The 24,727-nt window shown below is 43.6% G+C and overlaps 1 protein-coding gene across 11 annotated transcripts in view; it reads right to left on the minus strand.

Moving 5' to 3' along the window:
- ZNF343 (zinc finger protein 343) overlaps positions 1-24,727 on the minus strand; it is a 127,018-nt gene that overhangs the window by 10,123 nt on the left and 92,168 nt on the right. The window contains exons 1-6 of one of the 11 annotated variants that reach the window (XM_063601115.1): positions 16,621-16,857; positions 8,571-8,790; positions 8,392-8,478; positions 1,842-2,108; positions 1,583-1,641; positions 762-888 (exon numbers count right to left, since the gene is read on the minus strand). In XM_063601115.1, coding sequence (XP_063457185.1) covers positions 762-888; positions 1,583-1,641; positions 1,842-1,959 — 304 coding nt within the window. In that variant the 5' untranslated portion in view covers positions 1,960-2,108; positions 8,392-8,478; positions 8,571-8,790; positions 16,621-16,857. Of the gene's footprint in view, positions 1-761; positions 889-1,582; positions 1,642-1,841; positions 2,109-8,391; positions 8,479-8,570; positions 11,286-16,539; positions 17,081-24,727 lie in introns of those variants that run through there. The other 10 variants (XM_063601114.1, XM_055104742.3, XM_055104743.3 and 7 more) reach the window with 10 other exon arrangements.

The raw sequence follows: 24,727 nt of genomic DNA on the forward strand, positions 1-24,727 counted from the left end.
TGGTTCAAGTGATTCTCCTGCCTCAGGCTCCCAAGTAGCTGAGATTACAGGCACAAGCCACCATGCTCAGCTAATTTTTGTATTTTTAGTAGAGATGGGATTTCACTATGTTGGCCAGGATGGTCTCGATCTCCTGACCTCGTTTAGGTTTGTAAACAAATGAAAAAGAAAAAAACATAGTTTATGAAACCCCCAAACCACAATAAACTTGACTCTTAATTTTAACTTATGTCACAGAGCTGCATCTCTCCCTACTCTCCCCCTTGCAAACCATGCCCCCAGCCTTGCTTGCCTCCTTGCAGCTTCATATACTGGGCAGGTACATCCCTTCATTAAGGTCTTCGTGTCAATAATTCCCTTCACCTGAAATGCTCTTACACTAGATACCTACAGTTCTAACCTCCTCACCACATTATGTCTTTAGACAAATATTACTTCTTCACTGATTTCAAATACCCAGTTTTAAACTTCAGCCAGCCACCCTACCACACCCAATACCCCTTTATCCTGCCTTATTTCATTATTTTTTACTATGTTGCACTTATCACTTTTTAACATACCATATTATAATATCCCTGTATATGAGGCTTTTTGTTTGTTGTCTGTCTCCTTACACTAGAAAGTAAGCCCCATGGAGGCAGGGATTACGATTTTGTTTACTAATGTGTTGTAAGTATCTAGAACATTTTTTTGTGGTACATATTAGGTGATCAGTAAATCTCTACTGAATTAATGAAGGAAAGGAAAGAACACAGCCTTACCCAATGAGAGAAGATTCCTGTAATTCTCCAGCATCACTTCTTTGTATAGATTCCTCTGCTCTGGACTCAGTCTCTTCCATTCTGCTTCTGTGAAGATCACAGTCACATCCCTGAATGTAACTGGTACCTACAAACAACCAGTAAATTAATGTATAGCAAGCCATCATCAATCTTCCCTGTGTGTGGAGCACAGCTGGTGACCCTGGAGAGCCTGGATATGCAAGTTGATGTAATTCGTCAGAATATATGGTTCTCCATATGAAGTTCTTCTGAGCACTACTGTCTGCCTGGCTTTCTGTTAAAACCTGTGAGGAGCATAACTGAGCACAGAACACATTCTAGGCCCTTGACATATATGATTTCACCGGAGAAATGATTTGTGAATTAATTTGTAAACCTCAGGCTGTGTTTAAGACAGTGACTTTGAGGATTCATAATGAAGGAATTCAGAGATGAAACAGCAGAGAATGGGCTGCAGAAGGAACAAAAGCATCATGGACTTGGGGCTTGTGCTGGGCAGTAGGGAGTGGTAAAGATTTAGAGGAGAGAATGGAAGAAAACTTGGATTACAGAGAAAAATGGGAGTGAACAGATGGGGTCTGGAATGAGCATTTTTTAAAAGCTCAGGTTACTAAATGGGATCTGTAAAATCCCTGTCTTTGCTATGTGCTTTAACAACTTTTTTCAAGAAAGCCTAATGCTTCACTCATCTACCCAGATGTTGACCGCCTTTTCCCTTCCCAAGAAAGAGAATATATGTCTATTCTCTGGAAAATGAGCCAGCACTTCAGGAAAAAAAAAAAAATGTAACCCCAACTCACCACTATTTGGGCCTTTCCCTCCTTTTTCTGGGGGCAGTCAGTATCATTAGAAGGCAAGCCTAGAGAAAGAAAAAGAAGCTATGAGAAACCAGACCCCCCCACCCCCCACCCCTCACCATGACGCTCCCTGAGCAGCTCTTCTGAGCCTTAGGATGAAGGAAGTAGTCACTTCACTCAGAGGTGACCTCTGAAGCATTTTCAGGTGAACCTGGAGCCTTGGCTTCCTCTTCATCTCTCCGGCTCCCTCAACAATTCTCACCTTTCGCTTTATGATTTTGGGTCAATTTCTTCATAGTCTCTACATTTTCCCCATTCTTTGGAAGCAAAATCTCTTCCCAGTATTGATCTCCCAGTGCTGAAGGATAAGGCAACATCATGGCGCCAGAGTCAGCCCAGTGTGTGCCTTGAAATTCTGCCAGAGGTCCAGGTAGATGTTATTTCATCTCAAGATGGAGTTCTGCTGCCTGTGGTGACTTCTTCCAACCGTAATTGTAAAAAGCCCAGCTTGTTTCCCTGCAGCCAGGGCCTGTGGGATGAAGAGGCAATTTGCTATTGCTGGGGCTTTTATTGTGGGCCCTAGGCCTAGGCCTCTTCAACAGGGATCCTGTCCTCTCACACCCTCCTCATTCAACAAACACGGAGTCTCCATCTACATGGGTTCCCTGGATTTTCTACCTTCATTCACTCTACCTTCATTTCTAGGCCCTCCTGCTTGTGTTCTGCCGCTCTCCCTTAGCTCTCAAACTTTACTTCTTCTGCCTCTGTACCTCAGATTCAAACTCTATGTTTTGGATCAGTCTCTGCTACTACCTGAAGCCTGAGTCAGAGAGAAGACAGAGTATAGCATAATGCCTGTGGAGAAAGAGCCTCTGACTGTTTCCTGTAGACCAACTGGGGCGTGCAGAACTCAGCTTCTGATTCCCCTGCCCCAACCCAAGGTTCCATCTATATTCAGTTCCTTGTGTCTTGGATGGGCACAGTGGTTCACACCTGTAATCTCAGTACTTTGGGAGGCCAAGGCAAGCTAATCACTTAAGCTCAGGAGCTCAAGACCAGTCTGGACAACATAGCGAAATGCCATCTCTACGAAAAATACAAAAATCAGCTGGGCATGGTGGTGTGCGCCTGTAGTCCCAGCTACTCAGCAGGCTGAGGTGGGAGGATCACCTGAGCTCGGGAAGTCGAGGCTGCAGTGAGCTGAGATCATGCCATTGCACTCTAGCCTGGACGGCAGGAGTAAGACCCTGTCTCAAGAAAAAAAAAAAAAAAAAAATCCCTATGTCCCTGTATTGTGAGTTTAGGAGATCAAAACTCAGTCCTTCTTAGTTAAGGGAGAGCTCCAGTTCTCACAATTACTCTGAAGAGATAACCTCCTAGCTTCCATTGCTATGCATGTCTACCACATGACCTTACCACAGATGTGCATTTGTGTATCCTGATGGGCCCAAGTCAAAGTCCTACACTGATGTGGTACCAAAGAAGGCAGGTGGTATTAGGAGCTATGCCACCTTCAAAAGCTCCTCAGACGCTGTCCAGGATTTCAGCCCAAATGGCTACAGGCCTATTGTTGCCTAGTACCTTTCTGAGACTAGCTGGGGTCTCTAAGCAGCTCTTGTAATTCATCCCTCAACACCATAGGTAGAGATGACCACTCCCTCTTCTGTCCAACCTGGACATCATACCATATTGCAATTTCTCTATTTACGTGACTGTCTTTACTAAACTGTGAAGCTTCTTGTAAGATGAAATGCTTCTCGGTCTTTTTGCTAATATAATTCCAGTGATTAGAATAAAAGAGGCCTTTGTGGTAGATTTTATCATCGTTCCCAATTATTTGTTGCCCTATAAAAGGATGGTACTTCCCTGTCCCAGACATCAGGCTTGACCTTGTAACTTGCCTTGGAAAATGAATGTGAGTGAAAGTGATGATGCCATTTCTAAGCATTGCGTAATTCCACCATTTCTTTTGTTCTGAGAACAGCATGTCCCCAGAGGGACTGTGGTTCTACTGTAGAAAGTCATGGTACAAAGCTAACGCCAACCTATAGTACCTGCAGTATAACGTAGCTGAAGCTGACAAAGCCTTTCTCCTAGTAACACTAGTATCTGTAGCTAACAGTTATAAAGCAAGATCTGTACTAAGTGCAGACTTTTTTTTTTCTTTTTTCTTTTTTTTTTTGAGACAGAGTCTCACCCTGTTGCCCAGGCTGGAGTGCAGTGGTGCAATCTTGGCTCACCGCAACCTCTGCCTCCCAGGTTCAAGTGATTCTTTTGCCTCAGCCTCCCAAGTACCTGGGATTACAGGCACCTGCCACCACATCCAGCTAATTGTTTGAATTTTTAGTAGAGATGGGGTTTCACCATGTTGGCCAGGCTGGTCTCGAACTCCTGACTTTGTGATCCGTCTGCCTCGGCCTCCCAACGCGCTGGGATTACAGGCGTGAGCCACCATGCCCGGCTACTAAGTGCAGTATTCCAACATTTGGGACACTGCCACAAATGCAACAGAAAAAATACCAGCACTCGTGTAGCTGCCATTTTAGTGGGGTTTAGGGGCAAGGAGATGGACAAAAAATATATATACCTCAGAAAAGACACAAGATATCAGACGGTGATAAGTACTGAGGGCACCAGAAGGATCCAGTGGCAGAGACTGGAGGAGTTGCAATTTTAAATCGAGTATTTAAGGAAAGCCTTTTAAAGGTGATTACTTGAGATTTGAACAATGTGAGGGAATGATTCATGTGGGCAACTGCGTCAGTAGAACTATAAGGAAAGAAACCAGCCCATTGAAGGTCCTAGGGCAGGAGTGAGCCCTGCTATTTCAGAAATAACAAGTTCACTGTGGCAGGAGGGTGTAAGTGAAACACAGTGGTGGCAGTTAAGAGCAGTCAACGACAGCGGTACCAGGGCACAGGTCATGTGCAGCCTTGAGCATGCTGGTTTTGATGTGGAGGGAAATGAGAAGCCATTGGAGGATTTGGAGCAGAGGAATAACAAACTTGGATTTACATTTTAAAAGATGTCTCTGGCTGGTAGACTAGGAACAGACAAAGGGGACAGGGAACAAGGAGAGAAGCAAGGAAATCCTGTAAAGGCTGTTGAAATAATTCAGGTGGGAGATAATGGTGGTTTGGACGAAAGTGGACACAGTGGAGGTGGTAAATAGCAATCACATCCTGAATTTCCTTATTGTATGTCAGTTGTGAGATGAAAAAAAATCAAAGACAATTCTAATATTTTTGCCTGGAGCAGTTGGAAGGATAAGACTTACCATCAGCCAGGCACGGTGACTCATGCCTTTAATCCCAGCACTGTGGGAGGCCGAGGTGGGCAGATCACCTGAGGTCGGGAGTTTGAGACCAGCCTGACCAACATGGAGAAACCCCATCTCTACTAAAAATACAAAATTAGCTGGGCATGGTGGCACATGCCTGTAATCCCAGCTACTCGGGAGGCTGAGGCAGGAGAATTGCTTGAACCCAGGAGACAGAGGTTGCGGTGAGCCGAGATCGCACCACTGCACTCCAGCCTGGGCAACAAAAGCAAAACTCTGTCTAAAAAAAAAAAATTTACCATCAACAGGTGTGAGGAAAGCTATAACTGGAGCAAATTTTGGGGGAGAAGAACAAAGTTTGATGTTTGAGACTAGGTTTGAGATGCTAAATACAGATCCAAGTGGAGATTACAAGTAGGCAATTAGTCATCCAACACTGGAGGGGAAGGAAGAGGACAGCGCTAGAGTCATATAGATGGATTTAAAGTCCTCAGAGTGGAGGAGATCACCAAGGCAGAGGAGGAAGATGGAGGAATTGTCAAGGACTAAGCTCTGGAGGACTCCACAGTTAGGAGGCCAGGGAAAAAAAGAACCGTCAAGGAAGACAGAGAAGTAGCCTGTGAGGGAGGGAAGAAAAGGAGAGGTACATACAGTACTGGAGCCAAGTGACAAGGTGTGTCAAGGAGGAAGAAGAGATCGACCACAGGAATTGCTGCCAAGAAGACAGAGTAAAATAAAGACTGGAAATTCATTCCTGTGTTTAGCACAGTAGTGGCTGCTGGTGACCTTGACAAGAACAGTTTCTGGAGGGTGAGCTACAAAAGGATTTAAAACAGAATGGAAAAATAGAACTGGAGGCAACAAGTATAGACCATTCTTTTGGGGAGTTTTGCAATAAAGGAAAGCAGAGAAATGGGGTAATAGCTGAAGGGAGAGATCACACTCAAAAGTAGCTCGAAACCTTCAAGTGGTTCCCTGATGGCCACAGAGTGAGTCCAACTCACTAACTTGGTATCCTGGCCTTTCTTAATAATGGCCCAACCTACTTCTCAATCTGAAGCCCCCGTACCCACCCGCCCCGGCTCCTTCATATGGCTCCTCCATATGGCTCCTCCACGGCCAGGAAGCCGGGCTGCTCAAATGCTCACAAAGACTTCTTTAGTCCTGCTAGTTGTTAGGCACTGTGTCAGTGGCCCAAAATGAGCAAGAGGTCCCTGATCCTTAAAGAGCCACTTCACGGTCCAGTAAGGGAAAGTACTCATATATAAAGTGCTTCAGGCCAGGCGTGGTGGCTCACGCCTGTAATCCCAGCATTTTGGGAGGCTGAGGCGGGTGGATCACCTGAGGTCAGGAGGGCAAGACCAGCCTGACCAACACGGAGAAGCCCTGTCTCCTCTAAAAATACAAAATTAGCCGGGCGTGGTGGCGCATGCCTATAATCCCAGCTACTTGGGAGGCTGAGAAAGGAGAATCACTTGAACCCAGGAGACGGAGGTTGCGGTGAGCCAAGATAGTGCCATTGCACTCCAGCCTGCGCAAAAAGAGCAAAACTCCGTGTCCAAAAAAATAAAAAGTGCTTTGGTGCTAAAGAAGAGGCTGAGGGCAACTTTCCCTGAGAAAATCAAGGCATGCTTTGCAATGGAGTAAATGTGTGACTAAATCAATAGGAGTTCAATTGCCAAGTTGAAAACCACAGAGGAATAAAACAGCACAGAATGGAATCTATTCCCACACAGCTAGAAGGGCACTACAACGAAGGGAGTAAGTGGTAGGGACAAGACTTTTCAGGTGAGCTAAGAGATAATTCAGATATTCATCAGATATCAATATTAACAATCCCAGTCCATATTTAGTAAGCATATACTATGTGCCAGGCACTACCTTATAGGAATTATCTGCCAGGCTGTATAGGAATTACCACATTTCTTCCTCACAACTCCCTGAGATGGGCACTATTATTTTCTCCATTATACAGATGAGCAGTAGAAAGCACAGAGAGTGAAATAATGTCTCCAAGGTTACACAGCTAATGTGCGGTGAAGACAGGCTTTGAATCTAGGCAATCTGTCTCCAGAGCCCACACCCAGGCTGAAGCGCAGTGGTGTGATCTCAGCTTACTGTAACCTCCACTTTCCAGGCTCAAGCCATCCCCCCATCTCAGCCTCCTGAGTAGCTGGGACCACAGGTGTGCAGCACCATGCCCAGATAATTTTTCTATTTTTAGTAGAGACGGGGTTTTGTCATGTTGCCCAGGCTGAGTTCAAGTGATCCATCACTTCAGCCTCCCAAAGTGCTGGGATTACAGGCGTGAGCCACCGCATGTGGCCTCACACTCTAATTATTGAGTTTGGACAGAGTTGGAGGTAGGTAATAAGAAATGGCCCTCTTGAGTAGGTGAGTGGCATGATCCTTATTTTTCCTTCAGAGGAGCAACTTAAAAGGCAGGGTGGAAGGTGAACTAGAATGTGGAGAAAAGATGAAAATTTGGGTAGCACAACAGTGAGATGAGGGGAAAATAATAAAGGGGTATTCCAAGGTAGAATTGAGAGGACTCCATCACTAATTAGAAGGATGAGAATTTCAGGAAGAACAGGGTGGCAAGAAAGACTCAGAGCTCCGGCTGGTGACCAGGGATGGAGACACGGTCATTAACAGAAATCATCAACAGGTAAAGAGAAAAGGGAGTGGGAGAATTGGCCTTGCTGAATTCCAGATACTTCTCCCTCTTATAGTTCTTACCTGAATTGTTAAGTGTGTACAGTTTGAACTAAGCAATAGCACTTTTGTAGAAGAAATGGGCAGATTTTAAAACAATCTAGAGTTAAGACATTAAGGAATTACTGTCGATTTTGTTGAATGTGGTAATATTATGGTTACATTTTTAACAAATAGTCCTTCTCTGTTGGAAATGCATATGATAATATTTATAGGTAAAATTATGTGATGTCTGGGATTTCCTTCCAAATACTCCAGCAGCAAAAACAAGAAAATGAGGGGGTGGGGGGCTCAATGAAACAGGGATTATAGAATGTTGATAACTGAGGAAGCTCTAAATCCTAATTCTACCCAACCCGGTCATATTACACAAGTAAATTTCTTAACCTCTTAACATGCCACTTCTTCTTCTATCAATTCAGAGTTCTGATTCCTAACTTTCAAATTGTTGAGAGTTTAAAATATTGTGGAGACTATAAACCCAGTTTCCTGGCACAGAACAACGGCCCGATAAATGCTAATTACCATCATTTTTTATTTCACAGTAGCTGACAAATCCCTGGGAATCCAGCAGCCAGGATGAAATATGGCTGGGGCAAGGACGGTGGTAACCTGAATGAGAGTACCAGTCTGGGGTAATATTCCCTGTGGAGATCCTTGCCCTTAAAATCACCCCAGTATTGTAGAAAAACAAGCAAGGACTTGAGCCTCAATTGGAACACTTCAGGGTACAAGATGTCAGACGGGCAAAGGAAATACAGCCATGGTTTCGAGCAGAAAAGACACTATGGGAATGTGAAAGGTAAGTGGTACCTACCTGATAGGAGGTTCTTGGGAGCACAGAAGTCTTTCCTTTCTCAAGAGATCATCCTCTCCCAGCAGGCAGGGATTGGAGAAGGTGGACCTGAGGATGAAACAGGCAGTGTGAGATTCAGGATTGTCTCCTACCACCCAGATATGGAGGCTAGAAATCCCCAAGTTTAAAATGAGACGAACCAAGATGGCCGAATAGGAACAGCTCCAGTCTACAGCTCCCAGCGCGAGTGACACAGAAGACAGGTGATTTCTGCATTTCCAACTGAGGTACCGGGTTTATCTCACTGGGGAGTGTCAGAAAGTGGGTGCAGGACAGTGGGTGCAGCGCACCGAGTGTTAGCCGAAGCAGGGTGAGGCACTGCCTCACCCGGGAAGCGCAAGGGGTCAGGGAATTCCTTTCCTAGTCAAAGAAAGGGGTGAGAGAGGGCACCTGGAAAATTGGGTCACTCCCACCCTAATACTGCGCTTTTCCAATGGTCTTAGCAAACGGCACACCAAGAGATTATATCCCGCGCCTGGCTCAGTGGGTCCTACGCCCACGGACCCTCGCTTATTGCTAGCACAGCAGTCTGAGATCAAACTGCAAGGCGGCAGCGAGGCTGGGGGAGGGGCGCCCGCCATTGCTGAGGCTTGAGTAGGTAAACAAAGCGGCCAGGAGGCTCGAACTGGGTGGAGCCCACTGCAGCTCAAGGAGGCCTGCCTGCCTGCCTCTGTAGACTCCACCTCTGGGGGCAGGGCATTGCCAAACAAAAGGCAGCAGAATCCTCTGCAGACTTAAATGTCCCTGTCTGACAGCTTTGAAGAGAGTATTGGTTCTCCCAGCACGCAGTTGGAGATCTGAGAATGGACAGACTGCCTCCTCAGGTGGGTCCCTGACCCCTGAGTAGCCTAACTGGGAGGCACCCCCCAGTAGGGGCAGACTGACACCTCACATGGACGGGTACTCCTCTGAGACAAAACTTCCAGAGGAATGATCAGGCAGCAACATTTGCTGTTCACCAATATCCACTGTTCTGCAGCCTCTGCTGCTGATACCCAGTCAAACAGGGTTTGGAGTGGACCTCCAGCAAACTCCAACAGATCTGCAGCTGAAGGTCCTGTTAGAAAGAAAACTAACAAACAGAAAGGACATCCACACCAAAATCCCATCTGTATGTCACCATCGTCAAAGACCAAAGGTAGATAAAACCACAAAGATGGGGAAAAAACAGAGCAGAAAAACTGGAAACTCTTAAAAATCAGAGTGCCTCTCCTCCTCCAAAGGAATGCAGCTCCTCACTAGCAACAGAACAAAGCTGGATGGAGAATGACTTTGACAAGTTGAGAGAAGAAGGCTTCAGACAATCAAACTACTCTGAGCTAAAGGAGGAAGTTCGAACCCATGGCAAAGAAGTTAAAAACCTTGAAAAAAAATTAGACGAATGCCTAACTAGAATAACCAATGCAGAGAAGTCCTTAAAGGACCTGATGGAGCTGAAAACCATGGCACGAGAACTACGTGACGAATGCACAAGCCTCAGTAGCCGACTTGATCAACTGGAAGAAAGGGTATCAGTGATGGAAGATCAAATGAATGAAATGAAGCAAGAAGAGAAGTTTAGAGAAAAAAAGAATAAAAAGAAACAAACAAAGCCTCCAAGACATATGGGACTATGTGAAAAGACCAAATCTACGTCTGATTGGTGTATCTGAAAGTGATGGGGAGAATGGAACCAAGTTGGAAAACACTCTGCAGGATATTATCCAGGAGAACTTCCCCAACCTAGCAAGGCAGGCCAACATTCAGATTCAGGAAATACAGACAACGCCACAAAGATACTCCTCGAGAAGAGCAACTCCAAGACACATAATTGTCAGATTCACCAAAGTTGAAATGAAGGAAAAAATGTTAAGGGCAGCCAGAGAGAAAGGTCGGGTTACCCACAGAGGGAAGCCCATCAGACTAACAGCTGATCTCTCAGCAGAAACTCTACAAGCCAGAAGAGTGGGGGCCAATATTCAACATTCTTAAAGAAAAGAATTTTCAACCCAGAATTTCATATCCAGCCAAACTAAGCTTCATAAGTGAAGGAGAAATAAAATACTTTACAGACAAGCAAATGCTGAGAGATTTGGTCACCACCAGGCCTGCCCTAAAAGACCTCCTGAAGGAAGCACTAAACATGGAAAGGAACAATCGGTACCAGCCACCTCAAAAACATGCCAAATTGTAAAGACCATTGAGGCTAGGAAGAAACTGCATCAACTAACAAGCAAAATAACCAGCTAACATCATAATGACAGGATCAAATTCACACATAACCATATTAACCTTAAATGTAAATGGGCTAAATGCTCCAATTAAAAGACACAGACTGGCAAACTGGATAAAGAGTCAAGACCCATCAGTGTGCTGTATTCAGGAAACCCATCTCACATGTAGTGACATACATAGGCTCAAAATAAATGGATGGAGGAAGATCTACCAAGCAAATGGACAACAAAAAAAGATAGGTGTTGCAATCCTAGTCTCTGATAAAACAGACTTTAAACCAACAAAGATCAAAAGAGACAAGACCATTACATAATGGTAAATGGATCAATTCAACAAAAAGAGCTAACTATCCTAAATATATATGCACCCAACACAGGAGCACCCAGATTCATAAAGCAAGTCCTTAGAGACCTAGAAAGAGACTTAGACTCCCACACAATAATAATGGGAGACTTTAACACCCCACTATCAATATTAGACAGATCAACAAGACAGAAAGTTAACAAGGATATCCAGGAATTGAACTCAGCTCTGCACCAAGCAGACCTAATAGACATCTACAGAACTCTCCACCCCAAATCAACAGAATATACATTCTTCTCAGCACCACACCACACTTATTCCAAAATTGACCACATAGTTGGAAGTAAAGCACTCCTCAGCAAATGTAAAAGAACAGAAATTATAACAAACTGTCTCTCAGACCACAGTGCAATCAAACTAGAACTCAGGATTAAGAAACTCACTCAAAACCGCTCAACTACATGGAAACTGAACAACCTGCTCCTGAGTGACTACTGGGTACATAATGAAATGAAGGCAGAAATAAAGATGTTCTTTGAAACCAACGAGAACAAAGACACAACATAACAGAATCTCTGTGACACATTCAAAGCAGTGTGTAGAGGGAAATTTATAGCACTAAATGCCCACAAGAGAAAGCAGGAAAGATCTAAAATTGACACCCTAACATCACAATTAAAAGAACTAGAGAAGCAAGAGCAAACACATTCAAAAGCTAGCAGAAGGCAAGAAATAACTAAGATCAGAGCAGAACTGACGGAAATAGAGACACAAAAAACCCTTCAAAAAATCAGTGAATCCAGGAGCTGGTTTTTTGAAAAGATCAACAAAATTGATAGACCGCTAGCAAGACTAATAAAGAAGAAAAGAGAGAAGAATCAAATAGACTCAATAAAAAATGATAAAGGGGATATCACCACTGATCCCACAGAAATACAAACTACCGTCAGAGAATACTATAAACACCTCTATGCAAATAAACTAGAAAATCTAGAAGAAATGGATAAATTCCTGGACACATACACCCTCCCAAGACTAAACCAGGAAGAAGTTGAATCTCTGAATAGACCAATAACAGGCTCTGAAATTGAGGCAATAATTAATAGCTTATCAACCAAAAAAAGTCCAAGACCAGATGGATTCACAGCCGAATTCTACCTGAGGTACAAGGAGGAGCTGGTACCATTCCTTCTGAAACTATTCCAAGCAATAGAAAAAGAGGGAATCCTCCCTAACTCATTTTATGAGGCCAGCATCATCCTGATACCAAAGCCTGGCAGAGACACAACAACAACATAAAATTTTAGACCCAATATCCCTGATGAACATCGATGCAAAAATCCTCAATAAAATATTAGCAAACCAAATCCAGCAGCACATCAAAAAGCTTATCCACCATGATCAAGTGGGCTTCATCCCTGGGATGCAAGGCTGGTTCAACATATGCAAATCAATAAACATAATCCAGCATATAAACAGAACCAACGACAAAAACCATATGATTATCTCAATAGATTCAGAAAAGGCCTTTGACAAAATTCAACAACCCTTCATGCTAAAAACTCTCAATAAATTAGGTATTGATGGGACGTATCTCAAAATAATAAGAGCTATCGATGACAAACCCACAGCCAATATCATACTGAATGGGCAAAAACTGGAAGCATTCCCTTTGAAAACTGGCACAAGACAGGGATGCCCTCTCTCACCACTCCTATTCAACATAATTGTTGGAAGTTCTGGACAGGGCAATCAGGCAGGAGAAGGAAATAAAGGGTATTCAATTAGGAAAAGAGGAAGTCAAATTGTCCCTGTTTGCAGACGACATGCTTGTATATCTAGAAAAGCCCATTGTCTCAGCCCAAAATCTCCTTAAGCTGATAGGCAACTTCAGCAAAGTCTCAGGATACAAAATCAATGTGCAACAATCACAAGCATTCTTATACACCAATAACAGACAAACAGAGCGCCAAATCATGAGTGAACTCCCATTCACAATTGCTTCAAAGAGAATAAAATACCTAGGAATCCAACTTACAAGGGACGTGAAGGACCTCTTCAAGGAGAACTACAAACCACTGCTCAATGAAAGAGGATACAAACAAATGGAAGAACATTCCATGCTCATGGGTAGGAAGAATCAATATTGTGAAAATGGTCATACTGCCCAAGGTAATTTATAGATTCAATGCCATCCCCATCAAGCTACCAATGACTTTCTTCACTGAATTGGAAAAAACTACTTTAAAGTTCATATGGAACCAAAAAACAGCCCTAAGTCAATCCTAAGCAAAAAGAACAAAGCTGGAGGCATCACGCTACTTGACTTCAAACTATACTACGAGGCTACAGTAACCAAAACAGCATGGTACTGGTACCAAAACCGAGATATAGATCAATGGAACTAAACAGAGCCCTCAGAAATAATGCTGCATATCTACAACCATCTGATCTTTGACAAACCTGACAAAAACAAGAAATGGGGAAAGGATTCCCTATTTAATAAATGGTGCTGGGAAAACTGGCTAGCCATATGTAGAAAGCTGAAACTGGATCCCTTCCTTACACCTTATACAAAAATTAATTCAAGATGGATTAAAGACTTAAATGTTAGACCTAAAACCATAAAAACCCTAGAAGAAAAACTAGACAATACCATTCAGGACATAGGCATGGGCAAGGACTTCATGTCTAAAACACCAAAAGCAATGGCAACAAAAGCCAAAATTGACAAATGGGATCTAATTAAACTAAAGAGCTTCTGCACAGCAAAAGAAACTACCATCAGAGTGGACAGGCAACCTATACAGAATGGGAGAAAATTTTTCCAATCTACTCATCTGACAAAGGGCTAATATCCAGAATCTACAATGAACTCAAATTTACAAGAAAAAAACAACCCCATCAGCAAGTGGGTGAAGGATATGAACAGACACTTCTCAAAAGAAGACATTTATGCAGCCAAAAGACACAGGAAAAAATGCCCATCATCACTGGCCATCAGAGAAATGCAAATCAAAACGACAATGAGATACCATCTCACACCAGTTAGAATGGCGATCATTAAAAAGTCAGGAAACAACAGGTGCTGGAGAGGATGTGGAGAAATAGGAACACTTTTACACTGTTGGTGGGACTGTAAACTAGTTCAACCATTGTAGAAGTCAGTGTGGCGATTCCTCAGGGATCTAGAACTAGAAATACCATTTGACCCAGCCATCCCATTACTGGGTATATACCCAAAGGATTATAAATCATGCTGCTATAAAGACACATGCACACGTATGTTTATTGCGGCACTATTCACAATAGCAAAGACTTGGAACCAACCCAAATGTCCAACAATGATAGACTGGGTTAAGAAAATGTGGCACATGTACACCATGGAATACTATGCAGCCATAAAAAATGATGAGTTCATGTCCTTTGTAGGGACATGGATGAAGCTGGAAACCGTCATTCTCAGCAAACTATCACAAGGACAAAAAACCAAACACCGCATGTTCTCACTCATAGGTGGGAATTGAACAATGAGAACACATGGACACAGGAAGGGGAACATCACACCCCGGGGCCTGTTGTGGGGTGAGGGGAGCGGGGAGGGATAGCATTAGGAGATATACCTAATGTTAAATGATGAGTTACTGGGTGCAGCACACCAACATGGAACATGTATACATATGTAACTAACCTGCACGTTGCGCACATGTACCCTAGAACTTAAAGTATAATTAAAAAAAAAAAAAAGATAAAAAAATAAAATGAGTGGGCCGGCCGGGAGCGGTGGCTCATGCCTGTAATCCCAGCACTTTGGGAGGCCCGGGGCAGGCAGATCACCTGAGGTCAGGAGTTCGAGACCAGCCTGACCAACATGGAGAAACCCCGTGTCTACTAAAAATACAAAATTAGCTGGGCATGGTGGCGCACACCTGTAATCCCAGCTACTCGGGATGCTGAGACAGAAGAATCGCTTGAACCCGGGAGGTGGAGGTTGCGGTGAGCCGAGATCGCGCCACTGCACTCCAGCCTGGGCAACAAGAGTGAAACTGTGTCTCAAAAAAAAAAAAAAAAAAAAAAGAGCAGGCCTCCTTTTCCTTTAACAAAATAAGCCTCAGATCTGTCAGAGAAGAGAATAATGTAAACAGCTTCTAGGGGACAGAGCCACGTGGGGACATCAGAATACAGTCTGCCCTGACAAGCTGCTATTACATATTTATCCCTTTAATGCCTATGGGCCTCAAATTATAATACCATTAGTAATAGTTAACACTTACTAAACTCTTACTGTATACCAGAGACAATTCCAGACACCATGCAAGTTTTACCTCCCCAAAGCTCCATGAGTTCTATACCTTCCTCAAATTGACAATGCTAGAAAGTGCCTAGATTTGAAGTCTAGCTGTGGAGCGCCACACGCTTAGCCAGCTGGGCCAGTAATGATGTCAGCAACGACCAATCCCTGTGGGGTCTGACAATTCTCAAAGTGTATCCACACATAGGGTTGAGGGGATGTAGATGAAACAAAATTGGCCATGAGTTAACAAATGTGGAATCTGGTGACAGGTCCGTGGCAGTTCACTGAATAGCTCTACTAGGTAGGTTTAAAATTTGTCCCTACGAAAAAATGAAAAATAAAATTAAACGCCTGATACCCAGAACTCACCATATGCCAGAAGTGATTTGGATTGTTGACTAGAAGCCGTCAGAGTTCCCCACCAGACCTAACCCTTCACAGCCCCACACCAGATGTTTTGCCCTAACATGTGAGGGAAAAGCAGTCCAGGAAAGGAGTCAGCCAGACGGGCCACCCAGATGACGACCAAACCCAGGAACTTTGCCACAAAGCACAGGGGGCACCTCCCACATGACACACCTTGAGACAACAGGTCCCAGAGAAAAGACCTGCCCTCATTCAAAAGAGCTGCCTAGATGCCTGTCAGAGTGATACAGCCCACCACTATCAGAGGACGAAACCTCCCTCACCTCCCTAAAAACCCCAGGGACTCCTGACCCAAGACACTCGCCCAGGCCCTCTCAGGATATTTTGACCACGTCAAGCTCACCTCCACTTCCAACCCCCCAACCCCTAATAAACCAAGGCCCATCAAGCATCAGGGCCTGAGACGGCCTCCCCCTAACCACCCCGGTCACCACTCGGGACATATCCAGCCCCACCCAAAAAACAGAAAAACTCGGTGATGCAGGACTCAAGACGCTCCCCAGCCAAAAACCACCCAGGGATGTGCGGACCTAGCCACGTCCCCACCCCAGCCGCGGGGATGTTGGTCCATTTGGCCCTGGCAGAACTCAACCCCACAGCCCAAATAAACCCCAGGACGCACGACTGGGGCCGCCCTCCGTATTCGAAAACGGGTTGACCCAGAATAATCCCGCCTGGTTCAAGACAGGCATTAGAGTTCTAGGTCACTCTCGTCCCCCCGGGGGGAAAAAAGGTCCGCGGAGGTCCAGGCAAGTAGGGGCTCACCCCATCGCCTCGCCCCAATGAGCACCGCGAGCCGCGCCCCCTCCTCCAAAAACCAAATATCTCCAACCCGCACTCCCCATCGGCCACACTCTACCCCGCGTCCTAACCTACGCTCGGCCTTTCCCGACCCTCCTTTCCCCACGAGAGAGGGCATCCTGGGGCCGAGGAGCCGCGGAGGCCGCGCTCACCAGAGCCAGCGTGCCCGGGACCTCGGCCGCCGACCGACGCCAGAACTACAGTTCCCAACATCCTCGCAGGCTTCGGCTCCCATTGGCCGCCACAGAGCCACTTCTGGGCCGTGCAACGGTTACTGTTCCAGGACAGTGACCACTGCAGTGACAGCCTCTCCGTCTCTTCTTAAAATACCCATGTTGAAAACAGGTTCTGGCTCCCGAGTGAAGTCTCTGTCCCCTTGGCCCATTCTGCAAAAAAAAGACTACACTCCCCACAAGCCTCTGCGGCAGCTTCCGCAGGCGCTTCCGGAAGCTGGGGTCAACGAGAGAAGTCATTTCCGATTGGCGAACGTAGCGGGAGCAACGCGCTGTCAGGCGTGTGTTGGGTGGAGTTTACTGCACCTGACCACCTGAATTCCCTGGGCTGAGGCTCCATAGCACGCGAACTACCTTGCGTGAGCACTATGTAGATTCGACTTCGTGTTGCCTGTGACACACAGGCAGGGCAAAGCCGCCTCCCAGCGTCTCAGTTGAACCCTTACCCTCAACACCAGTGCACTCCTGTGGGTGGCCTGTAGTCACCTTCCTCTTGTCGAAGTCCTCAAAGTCAGTGACAGACTCTCATCCAGTTTCTGGAGGGTGGAAGCTTCACTCAGGCTGGAGTCTGGCTCTCTGGCCTCTTATCTAAGATCCCGGTTCAGATCTGGGCTACTAGAGCCGGGCGCGGTGGCGCGCGCCTGGAATTCCTGTAACCCCGAGGGAGGCTGAGGCTGAGGCTGCAGGATGGCTTGAGCCCAGGAGTTAAATGTATATATTTTGAAACTAATAATATTTTTAAAACTGGGCTACGCTGGTACCTTCTGCAGCACGGCAATTAGGGGTTTGCAGATCAGACCTTCAGCTCATAGGAGGAGCGTTTAAATCTTAATGGCAAATACAAATTGAATTAAATTTTACTTGTTACTGAAGGGGAAATAAACCTGACCTCACGCCCTTGGAGTATTTCCATGAGAAATCTATGTGTAAGTGCTCCTTTGATATGTACCTGATACTTTTGAAAGGCTGAATAAGCACCTGCCAACTTTACAAAATAGGAATGTTTCCCCCAAAGGCCTGATGAGCCATCTCTTTGAAATGTAAACAGTGAAGAAGATAGTGCCCTTATCTCCCTGTCACCTTGGGAGTTTAGCTTAGGTGCCTAGCTCCAAACTCGTAACCGCCCGCTTGTCACAGATAAAAGTTTTATTTTTTCTTTTTGATAAAGGCAATTAACTAGTGTAGATGGCTACTCCAATTACCAGGTGAATTTAGAATGAATTATGAAAAATTGTATAGCAAACAATGTCAAATCCTCTTACAAGGGGGCAAATTACCATTAATTTTGAGGACATGTTTGTAATAGATTGTATCTGCCCAACTAGATAAAAAGTAAGATCTCTTTCTGTCTGGCATCTGATTAGCAGATTGTCTACAATGTGCTTCCCAGTCCAGTTCAATATTATTTGGTAATAAAACTGTTCTCTTTTTCTACGTTTGTGAAGGGGATTTTCTGGGTTAGCAGGAGATTTTGTTTTTATTTTCTCCAACACCTCCTTCCATCCTCTTATTTCTTTTCACCTTGCCAATATCAACCTTCTGAGACTTCTCTGTTCTCCAGTACTCAGGAGATAGAGAACATGGCCCCAAGGCCGTTATGAGCCAGGAGACAGACAAACATTTCTTGATATTCTGTCCTGCCTTTCACAGAAAGGACCAATTCCCTTCTCTTGTCTTGGAGGCTGCCGTGTTAGTACTGGGCAGAATCTGTTACTGAAACACCAGGGGTTGGGTGTAGGTCCTGCTGGTTGCCAGTCAGAAAACCAATCACTGAGACGAGTATTGCAAGGGAAGAAGGCCTTAATTGAGTGCTGCAGCCAAGAAGATGGGAGATCAGTTTCACATCCATCTCCCTGACTGACCAAAATCAGGGGTTTGTATAGCAGGGAAGAAATGTAACTATGTGTGGGAAAACAGAAATTAGGGAGAGGTAAGTTGGAACAGGAAGGAGGTGATTGGTTAGGCAATCATGACTGATGAGGAGTGTGGGTTCTCATTGTCCATATGCAATGATTTGGTAAGTTGCAGCTCCTTGATACTATCTGGGAGGCCTGATGTTTGGTTTTCCTGAGAAAGGAACTCAGGACAAATGTGACCTTCTCAAGTTTTAAGACTGGGGGAATCCATTTCTTTTCTTTCCTTTTCCTTTCTTTTTTTTTGGACAGGGTCTTGCTCTGTCATTCAGGCTAGAGTGCGGTGGCATGATCACTGCTCATGTAGCCTCAACCTCCTGGGCTCAAGTGAGTCTTCCACCTCAGCCCCGAGTAGTTGGGACTACAGGCACATGCCACCACACCTGGCAATATTTTTTAATTTTTTGTAGAGATGGGGTTTCACCATGTTGCCCAGGCTGATCTTAAATTCCTAGGCTCAGGTGATTCTCCCACCTCAGCTTCCCAAAGTGCTGGAATTACAGGCATGAGCCACCGCACCTGGCCTGGAAGGACCAATTTCTGTTTATTCAAAGAAACCATAAACATCAATTCTGTGGGACAATTGGGACAGTTTCAAATGCAGCCCTTGATCTGGAGCCCTCCCTCAGCATCCCTCTGTGCTCCATGTGACTGTTATTCATCACGTGAATAAAATCTATGGAACAGTTGAATTAAAAATACAAGGACAGAGGTGACATCAATGGGAAATCTCTGTCCCTTCTGTTTAATTTTGCTGTGGACATAAAATTCCTCTAAAAATGAAGTCTATTCATAAAAGAGAAAATTAGGAAAATTTTGCAATGTTTTACTTGCCCCTCGCCCTGCTTTCCTCCCTGGCTCTTCAGCAGTCTCGAAGCCTACATTCACAGCATGGGATGCAATTATGACAGACCCACAGCTAACATCATACTCATTGGTGAAAACTGAAAACTTTTCCCCTAAGGTCAGTGACAAGACAAGGATGCTTACTTTTGCCACTTCTATTCGACATTGTACTGGAAGGTCTATTTATAGCAATTAGACAAGAAAAAAGCCATCCAAATGGGAAAGGAAGAAGTAAAACTATATCTATTCACAGATGATGTGATCTTGTATATAGTAACCCCTACATTTCTATAACTAACAAACGATTTGAAAATAAGAAAATAGTTCCATTTGCAATAGCATCAAAAAGAATAACATATTTAGGAATAACTTTAACCAGGAAGGCACAAGATTTATACACTGAAAATTACAAATCATTGCTGAAAGAAATTGTATAAGCTCCAAATAAATGAAACTACATACTCCGTTCATGGGTTGGAAGGCTTAATATTGTTAAAATGGCATTACTCCTCAAAGCAATCTACAGATTCAGTGCTATCCTTGTCAAAATTCCAATGGCCTTTTTGCAGAAATGGAAAAGTTGATCCTAAAGTTCATATGGAATTTTAAGGGACCCAGAATAGCCAAAACAATTTGGAAAAAGAATAAGGTTGGAGGACTCACTCTTCTTAATTTTAAAACTTAATACAAAGCTTCAGTAATTAAAACAGTGTGGTACTGCCATAAGGGTAGACATAGACCAATGGATAGGATTGAAAGTCCAGAAATGAAACTGTAGAGAAATGGTCAATTGCTTTTCAATAAGGATGCCGAGACCATTTAATGGGGAAAGAATAGCCTTTTCAATAAATCGTGCTGGAACAACTGGATAACCACAAGTAAAAGAATGAAGGTGGACCTCTACCTCCCACTGTATACAAAAATTAACTCAAAGACTATAAAGATCTAAATATAAAAGCTAAAACTCTTAGAAGAAAGCATAAGGGTTAATTTTCATTACCTTGCATCTGAAAAATTGTTTCTTAGATGTGACACCAAAAGCAGAAGCAACAAATGGAAAAATAAATTGGGCCAGTCGCAGTGGCTCACCCCTGTAATCCCAGCACTTTGGGAGGCCAAGGCAGGAGGATCATTTTTGCTCAGGAGGTCAAGACCAGACTGGGCAACATAGACCATTTCTCTTCCAAAAAAAAAAAAAAAAAAATCCCCTCAAAAATAGCTGGGTGTGGTGGCAGGCACCTGTAGTCCCAGCTACTTGGGAGGCTGAGCTGGGAGGATAGCTTGAGCCTGGGAGTTCCAGGCTGCAGTGAGCCATGATTGTACCACTGCACTCCAGCCTGGATGACAGAGTGAGACCCTGTCTCAAAAAAGAAATTGGAATTTATCAAAATTTAAAACTTTGTGCACCAAAGGACACTACTGGAAGAGTGACAAGGCAACCCATAAGAATGAGAGAAAATATTTGCAAATCATATATCTGATAATGGTCTAATGTCCAGAATATATTAAGATGTCTATGACTCAATAACAAAAAGACTAACAACCCAATTTTAAAATGAGCAAAGGACTCAAATAAACATTTCAAAGAAATAACTGCATACAAAACAGCCAGCAAGAACACACCAAAAAAATGCTTACTGTCACTAATCATTAGAGAAACACACACTAAAACCATAATAAAATACCACTTCACACCCACTAGAATGGCTGTGATAAAAATACTTTTTTAATGGAAAATAACAACTGTTGGCAAAGTTGTGGAGAAATTAGAACCCTTATACTGTACATTGCTGGTAAGAATGTAAAGTGTTCTATCTGTTGGGGAAATCAGTTTGGTGGTTCCTTAATAAGTTAAACATAGAATTAGCATTTGACCCAGCATTTCCACTCCAAGCTATATGCCCCAAAGAATTGAAAACAGGTGTTCAAACAAAAACTTTTATAGAATGTTTACATCAGCACTATTCAGAATAGCTGAAAGGTGGAAACAATCCAAATGTTCATCAGTTGGTGAACGGATAAGCAAAATATGATAAATCCATACAATCAAATAGTATTCAGCCATAAAAGTATTGATATATGGTATAACATGGATGAACCTTGAAAACATTATGCTAAGTGAAAGAAACCAGACACAAAAGACCATACACTGTATCATTCCACTTAAATGAATTTATATGTCCAGAATAGGCAGATCCACGGAGACAGAAAGTAGATTAGTAGCAGGGTCTAGTGGAAAGGTGAAATGCAAAATGACCACTTAATGGGCACAGGATTCCCTTTTGGGGTGATGAAAATGTTCTGGAATTGCCATAACGGGATATCTTAATTGGAGAATCACATAAAAGGAAAAAGAAGTTTTAAAATGAGAAAATAAATAGAAAAAGAACAACAAAAAATGAAAACGTTCTGGAATTAGATAATGGTGGTTGTCGGGCAGTATTGTGAATGTACTGAATGACTCTGTGTAACTTAAAATGGTTAAAATGATTAAATGTGAAATTTCTTCTATTAGAATGAATTGAGATAAATATCACCTTTATATGAGCTAAAAGCCAAAGAACACACATTTGCCTCAACTGCACTTTTCTTCTGCAAGTAAGACCAAATTAAATGTAGCTAGGGAGCGTTTATGAAAATGAGCTTGAATCGCCTGTGTTCTCAAAAGAATCTTCAAAAGGATTCAAAAGTACTTAAGATGCTCAAAACTTCAAAGATCTTAGAATTTCTCTTATTGGGAGTTATAAGCAATTATAGTGAATCAAAGCAGTATTTGTGTAAATGAGCCCATAGCCATACATGTTCTCAAAGAACCTTCTCGTTGCTAGTCAAATCAAAGTAAGATGAATCCAGTCAGTATTTGTAAAAATAAGCAGTCTAATTTAAAGCTCAATATTATATTTATTATATCTTTTAAAAATTTTTTGTAAGACTAATACTGTGTGTTTAATGAATTAGAAGCCAAAGCAGGCCAGGCATGGTGGCTCGCGTCTGTAGTTCCAGCACTTTGGGAGGCCAAGGCAGGCAGATCACTTGAAGCCAGGAGTTGAAGACCAGCCTGTCTAATATGGCGAAACCCCATCTCTACTAAGAATATTAATACAAAAAATTAGCCAAATTTGGTGGCATGCACCCGTAGTCCCAGCTACTCAAGAGGCTGAGGCACGAGAATTGCTTGAACTCAGGAGGCGGAGGTTGCAGTGAGCCAAGTGAGCTGAGATTGCACCACTGCACTGCACTCCAGCCTGGGTGACAGAGCGAGACATTGTATCAAAAAAAAAAAAAAAGAAGAAGAAGAAGAAGAAAGAAGAAGGAAGGAAGGAGAAGAAGGAAGGAAGGAGAAGAAGGAAGAAGAAGAAGAAGCCAAATCAGAAAAAGAAAGGAAAAAAAGACTAATATTGCAGTATTAGTAAACACAAGTTCAGACATTCTACTAAATTTACTGCTGATTAGAATACATCGATATTAATGTAAACTTTAAACAAACCAGGTGAGAAAGACACCTTCGTCTTACTTATTATTCGTCAGAGCTATTTATGATATTTGTGAAAATGAGTTCTGAATCCCATGCTGTTTTTTTTTCTTTTTTAGCCTCAATATAGTACCACATTAAGAATCCCATATTGTTCTTAATAAATTTACAAATGTAGTCAAAAGCGTTCAAAATATGTATTGTTATATGGAGGAATTACAACGACTCAGCAGGATTTGTGAAATCAGCTCAGAATTGTTCTCCAAAGAATCTTAAAAAATATTCCAAAAAATATTCCAAAAGCATTCAAAAGTACTCCAACTCTAACTTCTTTTTTGAACTACTACTGCTAAATAGATAACTAGTGATAACTTGAGACACATGTATGTCCTGGAGCTTCTCTTTTACATACTCTAGTTATTCTAATTATGTCTAGTTACCTAGTTAGTCTGGGTTATCTTGTTATCTCTACTTGTCAGTAGTTCTCACTAGTTATATGAACAAGAAATAAGCTGTAGTTAACAGAAATGTATGGTTGAGGGTCTTTGCTTAACCTTTACCCTTGACTTTGATCTTGGGCATGAACTTCAACCTTAGACTTCGAGGTTCAACATGAGAGTGAGAGACAGGCTCAGGTGATGGTACCAGAGTGAGCATCACACAGGGTGATGATCCGTATCTGCATCATCAGGAGGATTGGAGTAAGGATGAGTGTCAGGGTCAGTGGCTGTGAAAGGAGGAGGGGAGTCAGACTCAGAGTGAGATTGAGGGTCAAGGTCAGAGTCAGAAAGGGGTGAATGTGAGGGTGAATGTCAGGGCCAGATTGAAAGTGAGAGTGATGGTCAGATTGAGGTGATGAAGTGAGAATGGGGGCTAGGGTGAGGGTGAGGTTGAGAATTAGGGTGATGATCAAGGTCGGGGTTTGGGAGAGAGCAGGCTGAGTGTTTGGTTCAGGTCGGAATCAAGGTGAGGATGAGATTCAGGGTCACAGAGATGTTAAGGATGTGATTTAGAAGCCAAATGTCCTGGTGCATGCCTGTAATCCCAACTACTCAGGAGGCTGAGGATTGCTTGAGTCCAACAATTAGAGGCCAGCCTGGGCAATGTAGCGAGACCCTGTCTCAAAAAAGGGAGGGGATTGTGATTTAGGGTAAAGGTGGGGCCAGAGTGATGCTGTGAGGGTCAGAGTCACTGTTAATGTTAGGCTGAGGGTGAGGGTTAGTGTTTGATTTAGGATCAGAGTAGGTCCCAGTGAGGATTAAAGTCAGAGTGAGAGCAAGTGCACAGTGAGTGTGAGCGTGGGCATGAGAGTGAGATCAAGGTCAGTGTCAAGGTAAGAGTCCATCTGAGGAATAAACTCAGAGTGAGGATGAGTGAGCAGGGTAGGGTCAGGACAACAGTGATGATGAGGGTCTGGTATAGAGTCAAGGGTAAGTGTCAAGATGAAGCTGAGGGTCAGGGTGAAGGTGAGAGTGAGGGAGAGTGAGGTCTAGCTGAGGATGAAAGGGAGATTGAGAAAGTGAGAGTCAAGTGCAATTCAGGTCCAGTGTATGAGGCTTAGGTCAGGTTTAAGGCAAGGGTTGGGTAAGGGTTATGATCACATTGAGGGTCAGGTTGAGGATAAAGGTCAGGCTCAAGGCCAGAGAGTGTTAGGGTAAAGGTGGGCGTGAGGTTCAGGGTCAAGGAGAAGATGAGAGTGAGTTGACATTGAGGATGTCCTTCATGATGAGTGTCACTGTCACGGTCATTACTTTTTGTGACTTACAACAAATCTGGATGAACCTAGTCAATTTAA

Source organism: Pan paniscus, chromosome 21 (genome assembly GCF_029289425.2).
Source record: "Pan paniscus chromosome 21, NHGRI_mPanPan1-v2.0_pri, whole genome shotgun sequence".
NCBI classification, from domain to species: Eukaryota; Metazoa; Chordata; class Mammalia; order Primates; family Hominidae; genus Pan; species Pan paniscus.